Here is a 24,909-nt window from a genome sequence, read left to right on the forward strand (position 1 = left end):
ACCAATGCAAAAGGCAAGCCATTTTAACTCAGGATGCAAGGTGTAAGCGTTAAAGATTAAGCCTCTTGGAAGTTTGTGTTTTGCTTTGGGTTGAATAATTGTTTAAGTTGTGGCACACCATCTTTGCTTTTAGGGGATGCACGTGCCTTTGGCACGACTATATTTTTTTGGTCAATGATAATTATAGATAACCATAGTAAGAATTTGTGAGGGTTTTTTGCGTGTTTAGGATTCCGGTTAGTGAAAGAAATTATTGAATCAAATAATTGTAATAATTCTTATTATTGGGGGAGTTATAATGGTGAAGTAGCCTTTGACCAAACCACAATAAATGAGCTTGTTTTGTTGACTTCATTTTATTTCAAGATTGCTTTTGTTGCCTGTATTCTTACATAATCTAGAGCTCTCTCACAATTATAGTGTTGGAGGACTTTAGGGTAATGGGTATAATGGAGTTCCAAAGGTAATGAGATTAAAGAGTTGATTGTGTGGAGTGTGTAAGTCTGAGTTGACTATTTGATTCATGGAGTTTCAATTAATGGGTGTGTAATGGCAAGAATGCAGAGAAGGGATTAAAGGGTGGTGCACAACCAAATGGCACAAGAGAGGGATGCAGGAAAATAGAGAAAATAATAGGAAAATAAACAAGAAATCAAAAGAAAAAAGAAAATGAATACAAGACCAATAGTGCTGAATGCTCAATATTCCAATCTGCCCTTCATGGTTACAAATCAAACCTTTATGTAGGCTTTCTCCTAATACTATTAAATTACCATTTCACCTAAAATCTTAAGTTGTTAGCCTGTTAGGTTGTGGGCCACGTTAACACTTCCCCACACGACAGCACATGGAGAGATAAAGACACAATAATATCACCTATTATAGGGAATACAATAATTTTTTAAATACCACACAATAAATGTGGGCAACAAGACTGGAACTCAGGACTAACTAGCTCTAATACCATGTTAGATTATCACTTTACCTAAAAGCTTAAGCTATTAGGTTGTGGGCTAACAATGTATATCAAGCTTTAACACTAATTAAGTAAACAATCTCTAGGAATTTAATAACAAATCTTAATTAATGAAACATAATATGAAATCCTTAAAAATTAGACCAACACATAATTGTCATCAAATATTTGTATCACACAACCAAAGATAATCATAAAGACCCTAGATATTCATAAAGACCCTATATCATGTCTCTGCCTACAGTAGACACGAAGTTCTTGCTGAGCATGATCCCTATCTGTGCTTGTTTGCAACTGATCCAACACCAGATGGAGAGCTCTCAGGTAGTCACACTCCAATGAAAGAAACTAGGCTCTGTGTTTAGAATCTAGAGGCTAGAGCTGGCTGCTGCCTATTGAACACCAGATGGAGGACTCTCTGGTTGTTGAACTCCAAAGAAAGAAGCTACATGCTGATCAAACACCAAGAACAGGAGAGAAATCAAGTGCTGACTGCTGAACTTCAAGGAGGACTGAAGTATTGAAGGAGAGAAGTCAGATGCCGAATGCCTAAATCTTCTGATCAATGGGGAACTATTTTGCTCTAGTTTTTGAAGATTTGGGCCAAACAAGCTTCTTCTGCAGCAAACGTAAACTTTTTGGGGCCTTTGGGCCAATAAAAATATGTATTGAGCCTTATCATTGAAAGCCCAAAAAGAGAAGAAAGCCAATCCAGGCGACAAAGTAGAACCAGTATGATCCTGCATGGGATCCCAATTCTACAATTCCTCCGCTCCTATTACAATTCTATCACGATTCTACCACATTCCAGTTTTAGTTGCAATCTGGATTATTGGGATGAATCTGGATCATAGAATTGTAGGATTTAGGATCTGGATTGCAATTTTGATAACCATGTTTTGAACATGTAATTTAAGTGTTCCCTGCCCAAAATTATGGGCATTAACATCATAGATCTAGGGACGTCCAAGCAATGTACTAGCTAGCTCCTGGGCAAGACACCACATAATATTTTAGCAAAGTATGCACCAATTCTATCTCTCTAACTCCAAATGCTGATGATTAGCCTCCTCTAAAATACCAAGCATGTTTTAAGGAAATCTCTCTCTTCAACTCATTCCTTAACCCACCAACAAACTTCAATACGATGTCCATGGAGTCCTTAGAAATTTTGCAGTGCAACATCAATTCCTCAAATGAATCATATAATCATCGACACTAACGGTTACTTGCCTAAGATTATACAATTGGTCTAGCAATTGGCTCCTATAATAGGTAGGGGCATATTTTCTCACAATCCACTCCTCATCTCCTCCCATTGAACTATGGGTGGCCTACCTGTGCGCTCTAAGTCAAGTTGAATTGTCTATCGATATCACTTAGCAGAGCCTTTCATCTTCACAAACCAGATGTCATCTGTCATACCATATCACTCAAAAGTAGTCCCCTAACTCTGTAGCCAATCTAAGAGTGCAGCAGGGTCTAACCTACCATCATAGGAAGGTATATCAGCTTAACCTTCTTTCTGTTATCATCATTATACCCATGCCTAGGTCGAAACTAAGCAGAAGCCATTAGTTGAGATCTAATAGTCCTATCAAGTCCATCAATAATTCTGACCAAAGAATTAGGAAACTATGTGATAGTGCACATTAACATTACCACAAGCATTCCTTCAAGAAGTTACATGCCTGTGTTTCTGGTTTTTTCGCATTTTTCATCATTTGGGCCCTAATGCTTTTGTACTTGAACTACTATCCAATATGAGCCCTAGTCCTATTTTCAATGTTGAGGACTTGACCCCTTTCTGGGGCACCTTTGAGCCTCTTGCTGTGCATGCAGATATTTCACCTTCTGGAGTGGTTTCTTCATCAATTCCAATTTCAGTGCTTCCATCTCCTTCACCCTCTTATACAAATCATATTGAGAGTGTCACATGATCACATCCCTGTTTTTGGCACATGATCAGTCCTGACTCCATCTAAAATTCGATGGATGCACTAGGCCTAGGCAAGAATTTATTTGGCTAAACCGTCCTTTGAAAACAAGTTAGAAACCAATTAAGAGTTGTATATTTGTTGAAAACACAAGATACATACATATATTTCATAAAGAAACTAAAAATGTTTTACTTTCAGTGACAAGCTCTTTACAATGGGTTGTACTTCACATACAACTTTTTTTCACACTTCCTAGTCTACATACATAATAGCCAATCAAATACATGCTTAGTATCCCTATCATCTTCCTGCCAATCTGTAATGCATATCAAAAAGGGCAGTCTCTTGGAGAACTTAATAAGTGGGGCTCTCCTTCAGTTCAAACCCGAAATTATTAAGGAATAGGTTAAGCAACCACAAGCTCAGTAGGCATTCTTAATTCCCCTTTACCTGACACATGATTTCTTACATGCATGCACAATCATATGGTGCAGAATACACTCTTTATTCTAAGTAATATGCATGAACACACTCTTTATTCTAAGCAATCTCTTCATCTGAAGTTACCATGACAAAACATCCAAATAGCATGCATTTACACTTTTTTTTTTCAACATAACAGCGCTATCCCAATTAAGTGCACATTTTATCTCAAACAAGTGCCAAATTCTAGCTTGGCCAACCAACTCTTAACACGGAAATAACTTATGGAGTTTAGGGCCTTTCAGCCAAGGGAGACACTATCCCTACTTGCTCAAATTCCACAATATCACAACCACAAGAACACACGGTGCCAATTATTTCACAGAATAGCAATTCAACATATGCATATACAAGCTTTTCCATAGCAAGTAAAACAATCTCCTTACAATATGAATATCTACCACATGAAAATTTCCCTATTAAACAAGATATGCTGCTACGATAACCAAAGAAAACATATATGCAGCCATATCAAATAATTAGAAATAGCAAGCTTAAATCTCCCATATTAGGATTCAGCTCTATGGAAGTTTTCTACCCTTATTTCCTTTGAATGCCCAAAATTTCTAGGTGAATAAATGAAAATTAAGAATACCTACCTTGATTTTCAGCTTCTCTCTCTCTCTCTCTCTCTCTCTCTCTCTCTCTCTCTCTCTCTCTCTAGGTTTACAGCAAGAGTCAAGACAGCAGCTACTTGCCGCCAGCTGTTTTCCAAGTGTCTCCTTCTATGCTGGAAGCATGGCAGGTCCGCAGCAGCTGGTGGCAACAAGGGTCCTGCAGTGCTGCCATCTGTGTGCTAGGTGTCGGCTGCTGGTTCTTAGAGCTGTGAGGTGGCTGCTGCCGGTTTGTAGTGCTGCCAGGTGTCACACCTGGTTTTAGCATGCCCCATCCTGTTTTTTTCTCTCTTTGCCCCCAAGGCTTACGTTGTTTATGTCTTAGCATATCCCTCATAATTTGCTTTCATCTAAGCCCCTCCTACCTCTAATAAGTCAAATGGAATTCCCAAAATCAGTTAACACAACTCAAATAATGAATAGCATCACTAGTATGAACTTGTTTAATGCAAAACAAAGCAAGTAATGCTAATTTATCAAAGTAGTTCAAATTTACCGCGGCCTAAAGGGTATGGTTATCACAGAGAGCATCCTAGAACTGGAAAACATGTTGCATCCACACAAGGAGATCATAGACAATACATCATGGAGTTAACCGATGGTGCGGACTCCACATGGGTTATTGAGGATGAGTTGCATTAGCTAGATCCAAACAATACATTCGTCTTTCCTTGCCTATGGCAAGTTCTTCTCAACATGGGGAATTGATGGGGATCACACTCAGCAAGAACTTCATGTCTACAGTAGGCATAGACATAATATAGGGTCACTACGAATATCTATGGTCCTTATGGATTATCTAGGATTTTCTTATACAAATATTTGACAATAATGTGTTGGTCTAATTTTTAGAGATTTCATATTATGTTTCATCAATTAGGGTTTGATATCATAATCCCTAGAGATTGTTTACTTAACTAATATTAGGAGACATCCTATATAAAGGCTTAATGTGTAACCATGAAAGGGCAGATTAGAGTATTGAGGATTCAGCCCTATTGAGTTGTCTTCATTTTTTTTTTTATAAATTTCTATTTATTTTCCTATTGTTTTCTCTATTTTCCTGCATCCCTCCTGCATAAAAGGGTTCGATCTTCAAGGATGAATTGAATAATATGCCAACATGCAGTTTAATTAACACAGCCATGTTAGTTTTCAGCAATGTAGCCCAGTAGCATATAGTTGGGTTTACTGCATATAAATAAGACACTTCCTATTTATATATATAGAAAACACAAACTGGACAAACAATATATGTTGACAGTTGATATTGTTGATTTTTTTTTTTTTTTTTTTTTTTAGTTTTGGTAAATAATTTTAATGTTGATCTAATAGTGGAAGATTTAAAACAATGTTAATTTTATCGAACAATTTTATTTCAATATCATAAACACATACATGACTAAAGGGTTAAAATGGTATAATGCACATACTCATATATTTGAACAGCTAATTTTCAAACCCCAAACTTCAAATTCAGATATTGATTCAAGTAATCATTCACAAATTCAGAACCTTCAGATCTTAACAATAAATTTTGCAAAAACAACTCCGATGTCTCTTTAAGTTATTAGCAATATTAAATTAACAACCCAAATGTTAAGAATACATGTCATCACCCATAAAATAATGTTAGACTGATAATCAGCACTTGTGGAATGTTTTTAAGTTTGTCACACTTCATGTGTAATTAGCAGATAATTTTCAAATTAAAAAGATACTCTAACTATTAAAAGTAAATTTACACACTATGTAAAAGTAGTTGCCAATATCAGTAGTATTACAGCTCGTTTGGTTTAGTGGAATAGTTATTCATTGGAATAAGATGGAATATAATTTAAATTTTAGGAATCAAGGGAATAGTTATTCCTTGTATATTCCTAATTATTTCATTCAACATGTAATAAGAAAGGAATAGACACCCCATGGTGAAATTTGGGAATAGATATTTTTTTTCTATTCCTTATTATGGACTCATAAAATGTTTCACACTGTTATTTGTTTTATGGTAACAACATAATTTCTTATATAACTAATTGTAAGTACTAACCAACGAAAACTAATCTAATCTTGAGAATATTCCCAAACCAAACGCAACCTTAGCGTTTACTATAAACAATATTCTAGTATATGACCAAAAATTTTCCTAATAGATATGGCAATATGGCTACTCACAACTCAGCCAAAAAAATGACTGGATAAATGGCATTGTTTTGAGTATTGCAGTCAAATATCAACATAGAGATCGATTAAATACTCATAACCAAACATTAATCCCACATAAACCAAAACGTTAAAAAGGTGGTCACCTCCAATGGAATTGCATACAAGGAATGCTTCATCTTTAACCACATCAATACAAAATTCATTTAGCTGAGCAGCCCATGTCTCAAATGTATAAAAGGAGTTCTTGCCAAACTCACGAGGATTTGGTTTGCTTGAGTAACCATAACCAATAAGATCAATTGAGTATACCCTATGTGATTTTGCAAGAATTGGAATATTTTTCCTCCAATGGTCACTGTTAAGAAAGACAAGAGCGTCACAAATACAGAATGAGAACAGAGGAGATTTCCAACAATCAATAATTACAGCAAAACACGCACATCCAAAAAAAATAGAAAAAAGAAAAAAAAAATTGAGCATGCAACTGTGAGAAATTTAAAGAAAGAAATTAGAGCAATATGGAAACCGAAAAATGAATTCAAAGTCTAAAATCAGCCCTGGAAAAAGAACTGAAGCAGCTCCTAGTTAATTAAAAAGTTAAAAACATGTAGCAAATTCGTATTTCAACTTTCTAAGAGTGTTGCATTAACAAAATTCCCCAAGGGAAGAGTACCCGTGTATCATGTGTGTTCTTAATTAATTTGGACCACCTTGTAATCCAGCATAAGAGTACTTGTTTTGCGTTGCATGGGAAATTTTATGTGATGTGGACCAAAATTTAGCATCATACATACAACAACAACAACAAAACCAAGCCTTAGTCCCACTTGGTGGGGTCGACTATATGAATCCTTTTCTGCCAATTTATGCGATCATGGACCATTTCTTTTGATAGATTCAAGGATATTAAATCCTTACTTGCTATCTTCTCCCAAGTTATTTTAGGTCTACCCCTACCCCTTCTACTGCCCCTCACAGTAACTAAGTCACTCTTCCTCACAGGTGCACTATGTGGCCTACATTGAAGGTGTCCATACCATCTGAGTCGTCCCTCCCTTATCTTATCTTCTATAGGAGTTACACCTAACTTACCACGAATATGTTCATTCTTTAATTTATCTTTCAATGTTATACCACTCATCCATTTAAGCATTCTCATCTCTACAACTTTTACATTTTGGATATTATGTTTCTTCGTCGCCCAACATTCCGTTCCATATAGCATAGCTGGTCTTATAGCTATCCTATAAAACTTCCCTTTCAATTTTAATGGTATTCTACGATCACAGAGCACACTTGAAGCACTTCTCCATTTTACCCAACCTACTTTAACTCTACATTACATCATCTTCAATTTCTCCTTTAGCTTGCATAATAGATCCAAGGTATCGAAATCTACAAGTGCTATTTATCTCCTCATCATCAGGTTTAACTTTGTCTCCAATATTCCTCCTATCATTACTAAAATTACATTTCATATATTCTGTTTTATTTCTACTTATCCTAAAGTCTCTAAATTTCAAAACTTCTCTCCATAATTCTAACTCAGTCTCTACTCCGTCCCTAGTTCCGTCAATTAATATAATATCATCTGCAAACAACATATACCATGGAACCTCTTTTTGAATACTCTTAGTCAATTGGTCCATCACTAAAGCAAAAGGATAAGGACTCAAAGCAGATCCTTGATGTACACCTATGGTGATTGGCAATTCTCTAGTTTCTCCGTCTATAGTCCTTACACTAGTCATTACTCCATCGTACATATCCTTAATGACATCAATATACCTACTACATACACCTTTTTTTTCTAAAACCCACCATAGAACTTCCCTAGGTATCCTATCAGTCAATAAATATCATGTGCAAGTCCCTCTTCTTTTCCCTAAACTTTTCCATTAATCTTCTTAAAAGATAAATAGCTTCTGTGGTAGATCTCCCAGGCATAAAACCAACTTGATTTTCTGAGACCTTCGTTTCTAACCTTAATCTTTGTTCAACTACCCTTTTCCATAGTTTCATCGTATGACTCATAAGTTTAATTCCACGATAGTTACTACAATTTTGAATATCTCCTTTACTTTTGTATATAGGTATTAAAGTGTTTTTCCACGATAGCATCATACTTGCTGACAATCAAGATTACTATAACTTGAGGAAAAGTTCTTAGAGACAACATTATTATCTAACTTTAGGCTTCTTAACAAATACCTTACACATTCCCGACTCAAGCATATATCTAATACCACTTTTACTTGCAAATCTAAGTATACCATATTATTTCTATTAAGGCCTGACATAAATTGTTGGCCCACAACTTAATAGCTTAAGCTTCTAGGCAAAGTGGTAGTCTAACATGATATCATAGCTAGTTACCAGGAGGTCCTGGGTTCTAGCCTTCTTCCTGCATTTATTATTTGTTTGCTAAGAATTATCTTATTTCCTACAACAAGTGTTGTTTATCATTTTGTTTATCTCTCCATGTTCTGTTGTTCTGCTAGTGTGGGGAAGTATTAAAGCATGATATACATAGTTGGCCCCCCACAACCTAATAGCTTAAGCTTCTAGGTAAAGTGTTAATCAAACAATTTCTATAATTCTTTAAGAGGTAGATCATGAGCATCTCCCTCACAATTATCACTCTGATTTTTCATGGTAAATTCACCACCAATATAGAGGGAAAAATAATAAGCTCACTTTTGAGTGTCTTATTTTGACTTTTGCGCATCCCAAGAGACAACACCATGTCTATGAGCAAGAATATAAATTAGCACGCATCAATTCTACAAAACTATATTGCAAACGGTTCCTCAAGCACATTAACAGCTGAAAAGTACACACATTAGATATGCAAGCCAAAAAAAAGTGTAGGCTGACATCATGGTTTGGAACATTGCCTTTTACGGAGTATTGCAAGGTATGCAGTCTTGCCAAATATGAAGTATTGCTAGCAATATGCTCTAATACACATAATGGCATTGGTAGGCTAGTTGTTTTATAGTTCAACACAGATATTTAGTTGAAGGAAACATCTTGAATAGGCCCCATCACAAACTCTAAGTTAAAGGATAAATTAAACTCCTCATGATGAATGGAAAAACAATATTTAGTTTTTATAGCATTTATAGACAATGGACACCCTTTAGGATGGATCCAAATACATATAAATAGCAGTATGATACCAAGAATTAGCTCAAATTATTAAAAAAAAATTTCTTATCACAGATTTTGTAGTAAAACTATAGATGTTGCCATTTCATTACTCATGTGTGTGTGTGTGTGTGTGTTTGTGTGAGTACATCCTACTTGCATATAAAGGAGTATCAGCCAAGACTAAGGTACATTGCCAACAATACTATTATAAATAGAGATTCTTAAATTTATCTGGAAAAAAAAAAAAAAGCATATTGTTATTTTAAATTTCACAATCAAGGATGGAATGAGTTGGTGCATTGTTTTACACTAAAATTAAAGAACCAAGTCACAAAAGCACGTGCAATGCGCACGTGACAAAAATTTTTATGATGAGAAAATTAAAAAAAAATAAGTAGAACATGCTAAGTAAAACAATTTTAAAAATTTTGAATATAATGATCGCATAAATTGGCGGAAAAGGATTCATATAGCCGACCCCACCTAGTGGAACTTAAGGCTTGATTTTGTTGTTGTTTTTGTTGTTGTATAATGTATACAAAATAAAAATAAGCATAGCCTTTACCTATTATTAGTTCTCATCTTCTCACTCTACATTAGAGATTTGTGCAGGCCAGCATACACGAGTTACACACACACACATATATATATATGGTTTTCATCCATGGTGGTACTGAAGGTGATGGATGGCGAAGTTTTGGAAATGAGTTCAGTGAGTTGGTTAGGGATCCCGTCATGAGGCTGGTGGCAAAGATGAAGGTACTCAGTGAGATCATCAACTGTGGAGTCAGGTGGCGGCAGCAGGGAAAAATGTCAAAGGTGAAGGATGTAAGTAGTAGCAATCTTTTATGGAACCAGGGTGTGATTACAGGGAAAGGGCGGATTGGTTCTCGATGTAGTGGTGAGTTGCAATTGAAGGATCCTGGGCATTCAGTGCCAGAAGTCATTGGTTCTCATTCAGAGACAATGACACCGACAGTCAGGGCGGCTATAGTTTTGGCTGGGTGCAAAGTGGGAAGAGTCGGGCAGGATTTCCCCTGGGGAGGATGAAGTGATGAATTGATCAAGATTGAGCTGGGAAGCAAGCTGATTGATTTGGACTTCAGCCAGTTATTTGACAAAGGAGTCGTCCCTTTATTATCTAAGTTGGGCCAGGCTCTTGAACAGGACCATAGCATCTATGGGTCAGACTTGAATTTTTTTTTTTCTTTGGGAAAAAGGAAGGCTCTTAATCTTCCAAGTTGCGCCACTCTAATGACCAGGCCCATTATCCAAATGTCATTGACGAAGCCTAGGGGGCAAATTTTACAGGCCATGGGTCTGAGCAACCATCTAATAAGGGCAGGGGGATCCCTTTATTTGGGGTTCATGCAGTAGAGAGATTCAAGTTTCCTATAGCAAGAACCAAGGCTTAAGGGATAAGTGTGAGCAAGACTGTTCAGATGGGGTGATGGTTTGGGAAGGGAAATTCAGTCAAAGATACTATTACCATTTACTTTAGTTATTTAACATTGCTGCTGTGTGTCATTTTTGTGTTATTAAGAGTAAGTTACTGGGTAAGTTAGTAAGGTGATTTTTGTTATGTACTTGGCATATGTTATAAAAGGAGAGATCCATCATTGTATAGGTCTTCCAATTTAACATTACTCTTAACATGGTATCGAAACTATTGTTGCCACAAGGTCATAGGTTCTAGTCTTAGAGTCATCGTTTATTATGTGGTGGTTAAAAATTATCTTATTCCATGTAATGCAGATTATTTATCATTCGTTTGGCTATCCACATGCAACCGGGCTGCAAATGCAAGGGAGTGTTAAGGCTTGATATACATTATCTTGGGCGACAACCTGTAATAACCATACCCTTTAAGCCATGGTAAATTTAAAATAATTGTTGCTTTTGCTTTTGTATTAAATGAGTTTATATTAGGCATGTTGTGCATTAATTAAGTTATGTTAATTGAAATTGAAAATTCATTTAATTAATTAGTGGTAGGAGGGGTTTAGATGAAATGAAATCATGGGCTACATAATAACATATGAGTTTTGGCAGAAATAGATGGGGGAAAAAACAAAAACAAAAATAAAAGAGGGGGCATGCTGATGCCAGAGGGGACATGTCGCAAACAGCTAGCAGCACTGCAAAGCCCTTGTTACAAGCTGCTGCTATCCTACATTGTTTCCTGTGATAACCATACCCTTTAACCCATGGTAAATTCAAATTATTATCATAAATTGCATGGTTGTTGCTTTTGTTTTTGTGTTGAATGAGTTTACACTGAGCATGTTGTGCATTAATTAAGTAAAGTTAATTGATATGGGAACTTTCATTTAATTTATTAGTGGTAAGAGAGTTTAGATGAAAGGAAATTAGAAAGTCCATGTCAAAACATAATTCCATAGGAGTTGGGAACTTGGGGCAGAAATAGAGGAGAGCCATGCATACCAGCAACAACACAACATGCAATTAAGTTTTGCTCTAAAGCCAAGTGTGTGTGTGTGTGTGTGTGTGTATGTGAGAGAGAGAGAGAGAGAGAGAGAAAGAGAGCAAGGAAGAGAGAAACTCTGCAGAAAATCAGTAAAATCAGATTAAAATACAAAAAATTAGAAAAACCCCAAAATAAATTAGAGAAGCTGATAACAAGGTAGGTGTTCTTAATTTTCATTTATTAATCAAAGGATGTTAGAGGAAGAAGGATAGAAACTTGCGTGGAATCGAATAATAATAAGGTAGGATTTTAAATTTATCATTTTCTAATTATTAGATATTTTTGTTTAGTTGGGAAATTTACATAAGATGGATAAGTTAGCTTGTTTGCTATGGCATAGCATGTGTGTGCATGAATTGCAATTATGTGAAACAGCTGGCTGTGTGTGTTGTTTGTAGATGTGACATTATGAAATTTGATCAAATAGAGATTGAGTCTCCCTTGCATGAAAGGCCCTAAACCTCCAGAGGGTATTTCTGCATTAAGTGGAGGTTGCCCAAGCTGGAAATTGGCACTTGTTTGAGATGAAAATTCGCACTTGTTTAAGACAATACGACTTTGTTGAAATGATGTCAAAATGCATGCTATTGAATATCTTGACATGGAAACTCTAGATGAAGAGATTACTTAGAATAAAGAGTGTGCTCATGACAATATGATTATGTATGCATATAGAGAAATCACATCGTAAAATGGTTTGTATGAATAAGGAGGGATAAGAATGTCTATTGAGGTTGTGGTTGCTCACCTTACTTCTATAACAATTTCTGGTTCAATTGGACTGAAACAAAGCCCCACTTGCTGGGTTCTTCAAAGAAATTGCCACTTTTTAACATGCACTACACGTTGGCAGGAAGGAATAAAGCATGTGTTTTGTTTGTTTGAAGTGTGAAAACCGATTCTTCCCTAGGCCTAACACCTCCATAGGATTTTGGATGGAGTCACAGCCTATCATGTGCCAGAAATAGAGATGTGACATTTCCAGCCCAGAAGTGGAGACTTGGCAGAGCTGTCCTAATCCTTTTCTAGCCATGTACCAGCAACAACACAATATAAAATTAAGTTTTGCTTTAAACCCTAGCACGTGTGCATCGCGCCCGAGCGCGTGAGAAAGAGAGAAAGAGAGAGAGAGAGAGACCTGAAAACAAATTGGAAAAAGTGATAATGAAGGTAGGTATTCTTAGCTTTCGTTTACTCATTCAGAGGTTTTGGGTTAAAATGGAAATTCTCAAGGGAAAGGGTGAAACTTGAATGTATTTGAACCCTACAGGGAAAGGATTTGTAAGTTGTTTGCTGGTTACTTACTGTAGATAACAACACACGTTTTTTAGATGGTATGGTATGTCCTATTGTGCAAAATGAATTGATGTGATGCGGCATAGTGCATTAGTGTGTTTGTGCCAATAGTATTCTGATTTTTGAGCAAGTAGAAATTTTGTTTCCCTTGGGTTAAAAGCTCTAAATCTGAAAGGGTTCCACATTAAGTGGTGGTCGGCCAAGCTGGAAATTGGCACTTGTTTGAGATTAAAATTTGCACTGAATTGAGACTGCACTACTATGTCGAATGATGTTGGAATGCATGCTATTTGAATGTCTTGCGATGGTAAATCTAGATGACGATATTGCTTAGAATAAGATGTGTCCATGACAATATGATTATGTAATCATGTGAAGAAATCACATCTTAAAATGGTGAAATCCTTACATGAATTAATAACAAGTCACACGAAGCAATCATTAGTATCTTGAGATACCTTAAAGGTAAAACTAGAATAGGTCTCTTATATCACGATCAAGGTCACACTCAAGTTCAAGGGTATGCATATGCAGGTTGGCTAAGTCACCTTCCAACAGAAGATCCACAATCAAGTGTTGTATTGTGCTTGGTGGTAACTTGGTATCCTGTAAGAGTAAGAAACAAATTGTAGTATTGAGTGTTGAATCAAGAGTATCAGGCCAGGGCACCACTACATGTGAGCTTGTTTGGCTAAAGAACATGTTGAAGAACTTAGTTTTCCACATTCTCAACCTATATGTGTAATAATCAAGCTGCTATTCATCCAAGTCAATCTTCCACAAGCAGATAAAACACATTGAAGTTGACTTTGCTAGCTGGAAATCTGTGCAGAAGGTCTTACAATCACTCATGTGAGATGTGAATTCCAGCTTGCTGATTTATTCACTAAAGCCTTCAGGGGTGAGCAACATATGATATCTATGTTCCAACTTGGAGGCGAGTGTTGGTTACTTCAGTTATTTAGCATTATTGCAGTGTGTTATTGTTGTGTTAGTAAGCGTGAGTTATTAAGATTATTATGGTCATTGTTATGTACTTGGCATATACTAGAAATAGCAGGAGAGATCTGTCAATGTGCCTATGTCTTCCAATTTACACAATATTCTTAATAAATACAAAGGGGTGGAACTCTCGGGTGCAACAGGAACTACAATTCAGAGGTAAGAATGAGGAGAGTCTTAGCAATGGTTTGCATCAAGAGGCAGGTATATCTGGGAAATTACAAGATGGAAATGAATGTAAAACAACTATGGATACAAAGGTGTATTAGAGCTAATTCGCAGGGACGAAGTGGAAGTAAGTAAATTTTTCTTGTAAACAACTATATGAATTCAAACATGCCAAACGGCAAACTTTTTGGGTAAGAGAAAATTTTATTAACAGATCATAACACAATTACACACCAAGGAGGATGAGACGACCTCTGAAAAACAATAAAAAAAATGTCGACAATACAAACAAACTAAGCTAGAGCTGCCCTCCAATCTCTTCAAAAGTCAGAGATAGCCCCCAGAAACAACTAAAAAAGAGCCCATAGGTACGCCAAAACACCATTGTATCCCAAAATAAGGTAGAAGAGCTAGATCAACCATTGAAGGTTCTAGCATTCCAGCCATTCCTTTCTAGCCAAATAGGCAAATTCTTAAAAATTGATGATGATTCTAGGAATTTTCACGTTGAGAATCTAAAATCTGCAGTATGACTTAGATAAAGGAAAAAATGATCTATGAAAGGAGAATATTTAGGGGTATATCTCGAAAAAGGATAGTGAGTTTGATAGTTATTTTTCTTGAGATAGTGGTCCATTAGTTGGATGAGATTGCATACGACTCTTCTGATTCTCTCGAGGGATATTTCTTATGTGCCTCCTTCTCCACTTGAAGCTTTTGAGGATGCATCTATTACTGAGGAGGGGGAAACTAGGCAAGAACTTGGCTGTGAATAATCAGTGTAGCGATGGAATATTACCTATTTCCGCAGAGAACATCAGTGAGCAAGATGCGTTGCTCAAAATCTTTGGGATGGTATGGAATTGTGGATGGCTGATCCTGAAGGGAATGAAGTTTGATTGAATGGAGCTAAAAGAAAACTGAATAAAGGTCACCAGGAATTAGCGAGATCATAGAGTTCTATCAATTACAAAGGGAAGAGTTTAGAGAAGGGTTTTCTTAATGAGGGTTTGTTAGTGCTGCTTTGCACTGTTTTTACTTTCCTTTTGGTTTTCTTTTCATTTATTTTGTTTTTTCAGCTGAGGATCTTGTCTTCCCCAAGATAGAAACTTTCTCTATTCTCTTTCTTAACATATTTCTTTTGCAATCAAAAATAATAATAGTGATAAAATTGGCACAGGAAATTCTTTCAATACAAACTACAAAGAATTAAATTGACAGTTCAATAAAAAATAACTAAAAATGAAAAGAATACACACATTATTATAAGAATTTTTTTAGGATCCAATTAGCTTTATTACAATGAAATTTAGTCATCTATATTAATTTATATAACATAAAGATATAATTGTTTTAACCCATATGAAAGTATTGCATGTAAACCTTTTTTAATGTATGGAACTGAATTATTAGAAAATTATAAATGTAATAAGAGATTATTTTGGATTAAATTACATTTGTGGCTAGTTAAAATTAAATTAGTTTTATTTTTTCTAATAGGTTGGATGCTGATTAAATAATAATTAAGAGTTATTATGTCAATTTATAAGATAAATATATTACATTATTAAGTACAAAATCAACTATATACATTTTATCCAAAAATAATTTCGTATTAATCCATGTGACAAAATTAATGATGGAAGTTCTTTAAATAAAAAAAAATCAAGTTAAAAAAATATTAGAAACATGAAGATAGTTCATTTGTGATGAAATTACTTGTACTTTCTCTTAAATTTTATATGGATCAGATAATAAACAATCATCAATTCTACTAATTTATTCAACAAAAAAAAAAAGATGATTCATTTACGATGCAATTAAGGATATTTTGGTCCAAAAATGATTTGTTTTAAAAGGTAGTAACCATCCAAGTCGCAATATATTTCAATTCATACAGATGTTTTAGTAAATCCACCCCTCACAAAATTAAATAAAATTGAAAAAAAACCTTGGAATATTGCATTAACTAATAGAGGGAATGCTAGAAGCAGATGCTCTATGCACTCTCCTCATACACTCTCCCTGAGATTGGGTCTTGGTCTTAATGGGGGTAACCACTTCATATGGTTTTAAATTCTAAGCTCTACCTGTTTTTTATTTCTTTTACAAAGCCATTTTTTGTTTTGAAAATAGTGTCAAGTGGCCCAATTGTTAGAAAGTGTTTAAGGAGAATGCATGCGGCAGCTGCTCCTAGTTTTCCTCCAAACTAATATTTATTGGAAGTCATAACAAAGTGCTTAGCAATAAAGAATTAAAAACAATGCAGCACTGCAACTGGATGAAATTTATCAAGGTCTCCAAGAACTTCTAAAACTAATCGATGCCAATTTTAAAATGAATGAATTGCAACCAGTGTTACAGTGTAAAACTTATATGACTAGTAGGAATGTTTCTGTTTAAACCTTCCATATAACTATTTTTACTTCCAGTGATCCTAATCTAAAGTTGAAGCTTCAAAGGATATGTACAATAAAAAATAAAACTAAAGCATGACATATCAAGCAATTTGCGCATATAATACCTATAGCAATTAGTTGCTGGCTAAAGAGAAACAACATGTGAATGATGTAGACCTGTTTGCTCCAAAACCATGAACTAAAACCAATGCAGGACCACTGCTGCCAGAGTACTGATAGCGGACAGAATAACCTCTCCAATTCCATAAGCTACAAAGACCCAAAAAAAAATGTCACATCAAAAATTTCACAAGAAGAAATCTCTATCCATCATCGTAACAAAAGAGGCACAATATGCCCAGTTGAATGACAATGGCAGATAGCAAACAAAACCACGATAAACACAAAGAACCTATGTTATGAGCCTATGAGTAGATTTGAGAAAAGTCCTTTGAAAATATACATCTAAGCATTACAGTCTCCTTTGAAAAATGCATCTAAAGGATTACATTTTTATTGCCTGGAATAGATGACAAATGAACAAGTTACATTTTTATTGCCTGGAATAGATGACAAATGAACAAAGCCCCACCCACCCGTGGCAAATGCTACTTTCCAAGTTTTCCCAATGCTGGTGGAGATCATCCCAGCACCAAAGTGGGGAACATGAACAGTGTGCTTTCCCAAGTATTATGCTGAGAATTTTATGACTTTGGGATTGCAGTATGAAACAATTAAGGGCTCATGAAAAAACAGCTACATGGGAATGCTTCATTAGGCTTGCAACTTGAAGAATCCATCATAATTTATTATTCAGAACTAATAACACAACTCCTTACTGCCAGAGTCCATTTAGCACCATGAATTAAGAATTTTAGCACTAGAGAACAGTCAACAAATAATGTCATTAAATTCACCTTATGCTAGGTCAAGTGATTCAATCTGCTTTAAGGCAAAATTTTCATAATCACCCAAATATTCAGCTTTCCATCTGTTTTTTCTTCTTTTATCCTGTCCCCTCATTTGACAGACATTTTTTCACCAAAATTTAAATATATTTTGTTTCTATGGAACTGCATATATATATTTTTAACACAAAGATGACAAACTTTGCATGCATTATTTACTTCATTATTTCCCCCAATAGAAATCTTGCGTCTCGGCCAAAAAAAAAAAATCCCAAGCATTGAGAAGCACTCCCACAACTGCTAACAGAGAATGCACAAAAATTTGAGAATGTAAATTCCTAAAAATTAAGAAACTAGATTGCGGCAGAGATTCAACCCAGTGGGGGCAGGGTGCCCGCACTGAAATTCTAGAAAAACCTAGGGCTCTATAATTTAATCATTGCTCTCCAAAAAAAAATTACATTTGTTCCCCTATGCCGTCGCTGAAAGCTTGAAACTCCAGAAAATTTTGATTTCGCAGTTAATTGTACAATTCCTCCCATTAAAAATGTATTTTTCCTTAAACTAATGCAAAATATTGACCTATTCAATACAAAATTCCAAGTTTTCTTACAAACACAATGCACATTTTTTTGTTCATGCATATACTTCACCCCCACTGAACATTTTGGATGTAATTTTCTTGCTGCTGGAAGCAAAAAAATTGCAGTGATAGTGTCTCATTGAAGCAAGAACACGAAATTTCTTCGAGAAAACAAATTATCCGAACAGGCTCAAGAGATTACCGGCTTTGAACTTGAGGTTCTGGGTTCTCCGCCGATGTGGGTTTATCGTCGGAGAGGCTCTGCTCTTCGCATGAGTCACCAACCGAGTAATCATTCGAGCGCGAACGAACCACACGCCCATTTGGCTCAAATCGAGTGGGTATTGAGAATCTGTGCGAAACCTTAAGTTCTGGGCGACGGGTACTGAGAAAAGGGATGGGCGGGGCAGTCTTCCATCGTCCTCCTCTGGAGTACGAGACCGAGAAATCGATGTTTGAGAGCGGCAGTAGGGGAGTGGTGGTCGCCATTAGAGAGAGAAGATAAATAAGGATCACTCATTTGCGAATCGAGAAAATTGGAATGGAGAAGATGGCCCAGTGGCTGCCGCCCACACCCCAAGCCATGGCAGGAGTGGCAGCATGCAGCATTTAAAAATAAAAATACAAATAAAAATAAAACAAACAGAGTTTCCTATTTTTGCTTTTAATTTTTTAACTGTTTTTTGAAAAATTAAAATCAAATTCTTAGAGCAACTTAATATTTAGAATTAAATTTAATAAAAATAATTTTATTTTCTGATTATAATGTATATTACTATAAACCGAGTGATCAAGTTAAGCACACAAAATAATAGAGCGAACGAGAGGCTTGCTTTTTAAAATAATTTAAAAAAATATTTTTATTTGATCCTGTATTAAATAATCTATTTGAGTGGGAGTAATTCTAAAAATTTCAAAAACTTATTTAGAGAACATAAATAATGTTTAGAAGCTTCTATAATCTAGATAAAGATGCCTCTATCTTTTCACTCTTTATTAATTTTAGAATCCAAATCAGCGATAATATTGCATAAAATAGTATTTGACAGCATGAATTTTGAAATTTGAATTTAAGTTTGTATGGATTTAAATAAATTAAATAAATTTTACATTACATTTTGTCCAATTCTAAGACTCGAAAACAATGATAAATATCAAAAACTGGCAATTATACAATTTATCTGGTGTTAAGGTCATGGTGATAAGAATGAACCTTTAATTTTGGTGAAAGGGGGCTTGCTTTTCAAAATAATTTAAAAAATATCATAAGAGTCAATTTTTTAGGTTGAAGGAATTTCACTAATGTGCAATAGTGAGAGAGAGAGGGGGGGGAGTTTTACCTACATGGATGGAGAGACAAGAAAGAAAGATTTATTGTGTTATTGAAATTATAAAAGGTTATATCTAATCAATGATCCAACATTAGTTTAAAGTTCATTCATGAGTTATATGAACTCGGCGGCAGACACTAGCAAGACTTCATCGGGATAAGTAATTCAAGGAAAGTGGACTAATAAAAAAGTGTGATTAATTAATATTGATGTAATAAAAGCAAATTAGAAAATATTGTCTATAAATACAACAAAACTTACTTTTCTTTCAATTGTCTCTTACCCTTCAATAAAAGTAAGACATCAACTGTTGGTTTGTCTTTCTTAACCTTTTTTATTTTTAAATATTTTTTGTCTATGGCCGAGTGCTTCTTGGTATGGCTCCGTTGCATAGACTGCAATAGTCACAGCAAAGCAAAGATACACCATGTACATGAATCACTATATAAAGCCCTTATATGGTGATTCATATAAGGGTCTCATGCTTGAGTTGGAAGAACTCTTGGACTTGTGCCGCACTCCATTGTCGAGAATCCCAGTAGTCACATGCACTTTGATATACTTTGTTAAGTGATCACTTGTTCACATGATCACATGGTCACATGCATTTTGATATACTTTTGTAAGGTTCATCGAGGCCATGAAACATTGGAGTATGGGTGGTTTGGAGCTTCTAGATATTTAGTTTCTTAATTGACACCCAAAATCGACTTAGGCCAATGAAGGGGTTTAGAGAAGCAGCATATTCATGTCATATTAGGAGTTATATGACGTCTCTTTGGGCAAGAAAAAATTATATACTTCCAATGAAATTACTCTAAACCATCGGTCCCACTTGATAGGGCTCACATGTAATCCATGTGAGACTTATTATTTGGAACAATTTTATTGGGCGAAGGGGCTTGACAAGAAAACCACCTTGGTCCTCGGGAGGATCTAATTCCCCCCCCCCCCCACTAGTGTAGGTTGTAGCTATTAGTAGGAGCAAGATCCTTAGAATTGGTTATGTGATTCCTAATTAAGGATGTGATGATGTGCAGGAAAGCGAACTAATAAAAAGAATACGTAATATTGATATAGTAAAAGCAAATTAGAAAATATTTTTGCTAAGCCGAGCTTGTCTTTAAATACAGCTAGACTGGTATTTTTTTTTTTAATAGTCTTTTACACTAGTAAAAGTAAAGGTATCAACTATTGGTTTCTCTTTCGTAATCATTTTTATTTTTGAATTTGTTTTTCTATGCACATAGGCTTCTTGGTATGACTCTACTACATAGCTTGTAATAGTCATAGCAAAGCAAAGCTACACCACGTACATGTATCACTACATAAAGCCCCCATATTGTGATTCATAATAGGGTCTTGTGCTTGAGTCGAAAAAACTATTAGACTCATGCCAAGCGCCACTGTCAAGAATCTCAATGATCATATGCATTTTGATGTGCTTCGTTTAAGTGATCACATGTTTAGACTTTTGTAAGGTTCATTGAGGCCCCAAAACATCGAAGTATGGGTGTTTGACTTAGGTCCTTCTAATGAAATTGCCCCAAATCGACCCACATATAATCCACGTGGGACCTATTGTTTGGAACAATTTTATTGGGTGAAGGGGTTTGGCAAGAGAACCACATTGGTCATCGAGAGGACCTATTTTTTGTCCCCTTCTTTGGGGGTCTAGGTTATAGTTGTTACTAGGAACAAGATCCTTAGAATTAGTCTATATAATTTCCTAATTAAGGATGTGGTGATGTGATGGTTTGGTCTCTTTTCTTTCCTCATTCATTTCCTCCATAGCCAGCATAGCTTCTCCTAATCAGGCTGGAAGTCACCTCTCTTCTTGTAGTATAAAGATTCCTAGGGAAAAAAATTCCCATTGAACTCTATCTGTTTGATAAAAATGCTCAGTGGGAACTTCTATATGATTATGCAACAAACAGTGAATACCTATGTAACGACCCAAAAAAATAAAAAATAAAATAAAATAAAATAAAAATAAAATTATTATTAATTAATTAATTAATTAATTATTATTAAGAAAAATAATTAAAATAAGAAATCTGAGGGTTTTGTGTGTGTGTGTGTGTGTGTATATATATATGTAAGTATATAAAATGATAACATTATAATATAGGATATATAAATACATTAGGATTGAAGTTTCCTGAAGCTTGTTCAAGCTTCAAGAAAATTTCTTTCTTTCCTGTGAAGACAACAGCTCTCCCCAGCAGCGTCCATCTACTCCTTCCCACTCCTCTGTTCACTTCACTCCCTCTCTTCAATTTTTTAGCAAATATTCGCCCAATTGAAAATCCAAAAATATCACTGAATTCCATTCTCTGCCACCGACATTTCTACTGAAGTGGATTTGTCGTAGCAGTAATGTGGTCATATCTCCTAAGGTAAGGCAAATTCTCATTCTTACCTCAATTTTTCTTAAATTTTAAGTCAAATGGGCGATCGGACACTACCACGAGAATCTAGAGATGAATCTCTACAAGTCTAGCAGATCAGATTTCTCGTAGGGTCGTTGTAGAAATAGCCTCAAAGCTAGGATAAATGAGTTATTTAGAAATTAATTGTTATTTAATTATTATAAATTAAGAAAGGTTAAAATAATATTTTATTGGGGTTGATTTGATTGAATCAGGGTTCGGGTGAACACTGCAGGTATAATTTTAGGAACCTTGCAGGCGTGGTTCAGGGAATCAAGTAAGGGGGAATAAAATTATATCAGTATTTTATTAAGATGAACCAGTTATTTACGAGCATATGAAATTTATTATTTATCTATGTGATTTTCAGAATAGCCTGATTACTGGAAAAATGATGATTTTGGTTTAAGGTTATATTTGGGATAATTGCTTATGATATTAAAATCGTGTGGCATAAGAACAATTTCTTTCTAATAAATAGAATATGAATTTCTGTGATATTTGGGCTTGCATGAGGGGTTGTTTAGAATAATTATGACATGATGAATGAATTTTTATGTTTGACTCCTGTGTGGGAATGTATTGATATGTTGGATACCTGTGTGGTAATGCATTGATGTGTTTGTGTGAACTAACTGATTTGGTTATTCGTATGCATCTCAATATAACATTGGCATAAGGAGGTTGTTATATTGCCTAGATGTAAATCACGATATGACATTGGCAGGCCGAGGAGCTTGTCATATTTTCATTTATATGGGGTAGAACATTAACAGGTCAAGGAGCTTGTTCTACTGATGTCTGACGGGTAAGTCATGGGGATTGGATACTGGTGAATAGTGGTGCCTGTGTGGACCACGTGTTGCGGAAGCTGGAGTGGTGCCTATGTGGGCCACATTATATCCTGTGTGGATAATGGTGTTTGTGTGGGCCATGTTATGTACCTTGTGTGGGTAGTGGTGCATGTGTGGGCCACGTTATATCATGTGTGGATAATGGCGCTTATGTGAGCCATGTTATGTACCTTGTGTGGGTAGTGGTGTCTGTGTGGGCCACGTGTAGATAAGAAGTACGTAGGTGCCTGTGTAGGCCACGTACTGACATGTACGCAGTTGCTCTGTATGGGCCACGTACTGAGGACTTTAGAAAATGAAGTATGAGATGCATGATTCCTGTGTGGATGTGTTGTGCGCATGTGAATTTAATTATAGCACAAAAATAATGGTATAGCATATTGTGAATGCATGTGTGTGCATACGGCGAGGTAAACATACCACTGGGGGCTTGCTGAGAAAGGCAAGTGCTCTACTAGGTAGTTTCTTGGTATCAGTGCAAAGGGATGCTACTTGTATGGGCGGGTAGACATCCCGATCCTCAGAAACCTTTGCCTTTAAAATAATAAAGATGTGTGTACTAGCGGTGAGGTAATACTTCACCTAAGGGCTTACTGAGTAAGGTGAGTGCTCTGGTAGGTAGTTTTTTGTACTAGAGCAGAGGAAAGCTACTTGTATGGGCGGGTAATCTTCCCTATCCTTGGGGACTTTCGCCTACATAAAAATTATGTACTTGTGCATATTGGATGTGTGTATAATATTAGATGTCAGTGATGTTATTAATGATACGTTCTCTCGGTTGTTATTGATGTTATATGAGAAGCAGTTTATTTTGAAATATAAATATTAAAACTCAGTTGTCACACACTGTTATAATTTATTCAACCCTTACTGATAAGTGTCTCATCCTAGTGGATTAACAACTTTTCAGGTTCTTCTGGAGATCGAGTTTGAAGGCCTAGGCTGGGATTATTTTTGGTGGTTTCTTTTTGGGGTATTGTGAGATATTGGTATATATATACAGATATATTTGTACTGGGTTATGTTTTAAATACTAGTTGTGGATGTGGATATCTAGACGTTGTAGTGTTCGTTTTTGGGTTGTTATATAGAACTCTAGTATTTATTTGAGGTTATTTATTTATGTTCCGCTACGTGCATGTTAATTATGGTATCAGATACAAGTGATTGGAACACGTGGCACCCGGGCCCCACTTGGTGGGTTTGGGGTGTCACATTGTGGTATCAAAGCATTAGGTTATAGATTCTACAGACTTTAGGATTGATTAATACCAGAGTAAAGGTACGAATAAAGATAAGGATAGGAATGGGTAGATTAGGATGTTGAGAGGAGATTTTGAGTTTTGTTTCGTAGCTTAGAGGCAGAAATCCATTGATGGACTTCTGTGAGTTTTTGAATCCGGTCAATTTCAGAAAACCACGGTAAATCAGTTGACGGTGATGTTTCTGAGTAGAGAGACTGGAACTCAGAATTAGAACTTGAGAATTAGGTTGATTTGGGGATAAGCTGGTTGTTTGATGTTTTAATTGAGGATTTAAATGTTAAACTGATTCATTGTTCTATAACTGTACCTAATATGATATGAAGGTTTTAAATTCGCTTATGTGGTGTTTACAGGATGGATTCCAGGGGAAAGGACGTTGATGCTAGAGGGGAGAATGATGTAGGAGCTACCAGTGTGGAAGAGATAATACCTCCACTCTACTACAGAGTTTAGCTCGGCAGGTTCGGGAAGAAATTAGGCGAGACTCTAAAGGACAGAACTACCCACTTGTGAACCAGGGCTGTCCGATTGACCAATTTACTCGCCTGAAACCTTCTGCATTTGCGGGCAGTGTTGACCCACTTGTAGCGAAGAGCTGGGTGCAAGAAATAGAGAAAATCTTGGCATTATTATCTTGCACTGAGGCATAGAAGGTTCTCTTCGCTACCTTTAAGCTAATAGGGGAGGTCAAGCGCTGGTGGCAAGCAGTGAAGCTGTTGGAGGAACAGCGGGCAGTACCCACGGATATGACCTGGAGTCGATTTAAGGAGCTTTTCTATGATCGGTACTTCCAGGCCACCACCAAGGCTGCGAAGGCAGAGGAATTCTTCCACCTGACTCAAGGGCAATTT

At 35.9% G+C, this 24,909-nt stretch overlaps 1 protein-coding gene across 1 annotated transcript in view; it reads right to left on the reverse strand.

Annotated features, from left to right (window-relative positions):
• Window positions 1-18,810, reverse strand: part of LOC131149753 (pheophytinase, chloroplastic) — a 30,981-nt gene extending 12,171 nt beyond the window's left edge. The window contains exons 1-3 of the mRNA XM_058100474.1: window positions 18,379-18,810; window positions 16,863-16,955; window positions 6,323-6,534 (exon numbers count right to left, since the gene is read on the reverse strand). Coding sequence (XP_057956457.1) covers window positions 6,323-6,534; window positions 16,863-16,955; window positions 18,379-18,665 — 592 coding nt within the window. The 5' untranslated portion in view covers window positions 18,666-18,810. The remainder of the gene's footprint in view (window positions 1-6,322; window positions 6,535-16,862; window positions 16,956-18,378) is intronic.
• Between the last annotated feature and the right edge of the window lie 6,099 nt (window positions 18,811-24,909).

The sequence above is a fragment of the Malania oleifera genome, chromosome 2, assembly GCF_029873635.1.
Source record: "Malania oleifera isolate guangnan ecotype guangnan chromosome 2, ASM2987363v1, whole genome shotgun sequence".
NCBI lineage: Eukaryota > Viridiplantae > Streptophyta > Magnoliopsida > Santalales > Ximeniaceae > Malania > Malania oleifera.